Source organism: Solanum lycopersicum, chromosome 4 (assembly GCF_036512215.1).
Source record: "Solanum lycopersicum chromosome 4, SLM_r2.1".
Classification (NCBI taxonomy): Eukaryota; Viridiplantae; Streptophyta; class Magnoliopsida; order Solanales; family Solanaceae; genus Solanum; species Solanum lycopersicum.
In genome coordinates, this window is record NC_090803.1 from 26,607,713 (window position 1) to 26,609,295 (window position 1,583).

At 40.3% G+C, this 1,583-nt stretch overlaps 1 protein-coding gene across 1 annotated transcript; it reads left to right on the top strand.

Moving 5' to 3' along the window:
• The first annotated feature begins 358 nt into the window (after positions 1-358).
• Positions 359-1,362, top strand: LOC138348039 (uncharacterized). The gene is made up of 2 exons (XM_069296646.1): positions 359-452; positions 743-1,362. The coding sequence occupies exons 1-2, from the start codon at positions 359-361 to the stop codon at positions 1,360-1,362; spliced, it is 714 nt and encodes a 237-aa protein (XP_069152747.1).
• The last annotated feature ends 221 nt before the right edge of the window (positions 1,363-1,583 follow it).

Consider the following 1,583-nt stretch of genomic DNA (forward strand, 5'->3'; position numbering starts at 1 on the left):
GATTGTGTGTTCCTGATGTGGGTGAGTTGAGACACATATTCTTGCAGAAGCCTATAACTCTAGGTATTCTATTCATCCAGGTGCCACTAAGATGTATCGCCATCAGCGGGAAGTCTATTGATGGAATGGCATCAAGAAGGATATAGCAGATTTTGTGAGTAAGTGCCCCAATCACCAACAAGTCAAGGTAGAACATCATAAACCAGGAGGTATGACTCAAGAGATCGACATTCCTACTTGGAAGTAGAAAGTGATCAATATGGATTTCATCACAGGGTTACCGCGCACTCGAAGACATCATGACTCCATTTGGCTGATAGTTGATTAGATGACTACGTCCTCTCGCTTTTTGGCGATAATGACTACAGATTCGGCGGAGGACTATGCCAAGCTCTACATTAATGAAATTGTGAGGTTGCATGGAGTTCCTTTGTTTATCATATCCGATAGAGGTCCTCAGTTTACCTCTCATTTATGGAAGTAATTTTAGAAAGGTCTTGGTACTCAAGTTAACCTTAGTACAACATTTTATCCACAGATGGAGGGCAGGCAGAGCATACCATTCAGCACATAGAGGATATGTTGAGAACTTGTGTGATCGATTTCAAACGTATTTGGGATTATCACCTTCCTCTTATTTAATTTGCCTACAATAATAGCTACCATTCCAGCATTCAGATGGTCCCTTCTTAGGCTCTATAAGGGCGTAGATGTAGATCTCCTGTTGGTTGGTTTGAAGTAGGTGAAGCAACTTTGTTAGGTCCAGATTCAATCCTTTATGCTATGGAGAAAGTGCAACTAATTAGAGACAGACTTATGACAACCCATAGTCATCATAAATCTTATGCAAATATAAGGAGAAGGGAACTAGAGTTCCAAGTCGATGATTGGGTTTTTCTAAAAGTCTCACCTATGAAAGGGGTGATGAGATTTGGAAATAAAGGGAAGATCATTCCTAGATATATAGTACCTTACAAGATCTTGAAAAAGATTGGCAAGGTGGCATATGAGTTAGAGTTACCAGCAGAATTAGCAGCACTCCATCTGGTCTTCCACATCTCACTCTTGAAGAAGTGTGTGGGTGATCCAACCTCTATAGTGCCATTGGAGAGTGTGGCGGTGAAAGATAGTCTTTCTTATGAGGATGTACCAGTTGAGATTTTTGACCGTCATATCAAAAGGTTGAAAAACAAAGAAGTCGCTTCAGTCAAGGTTTTGTGGAGAAGTCAGTCCGTAGAGGGAGCTACTTGGGAAGTAGAAGCAGCCATGAAAGCCAAGTGTCCTCTGCTCTTTCCTTCGGATTCCACTTCAACTTCAGGTAATAGTTCCTCTTTAGTTTCCAATCATACATGCATAAATTAAGTCTTAGAATCATGTTCCCTCAATTTTTACTTACATTTTCAACGTAATTTCATGTACTCGGAACACAACTCAGTCAGAACTTAGTACTCAATAATTAGTACTGGGGTTTACAGCTCTCTCCATCTAATACAACTAGTTTAGTCTTCATTTGAGTAGGTAGCGGGTTCACAACTCTCTCCCTCTATTTCATCTAGTTTAGTCTTCATTCGAGTACGAATGTT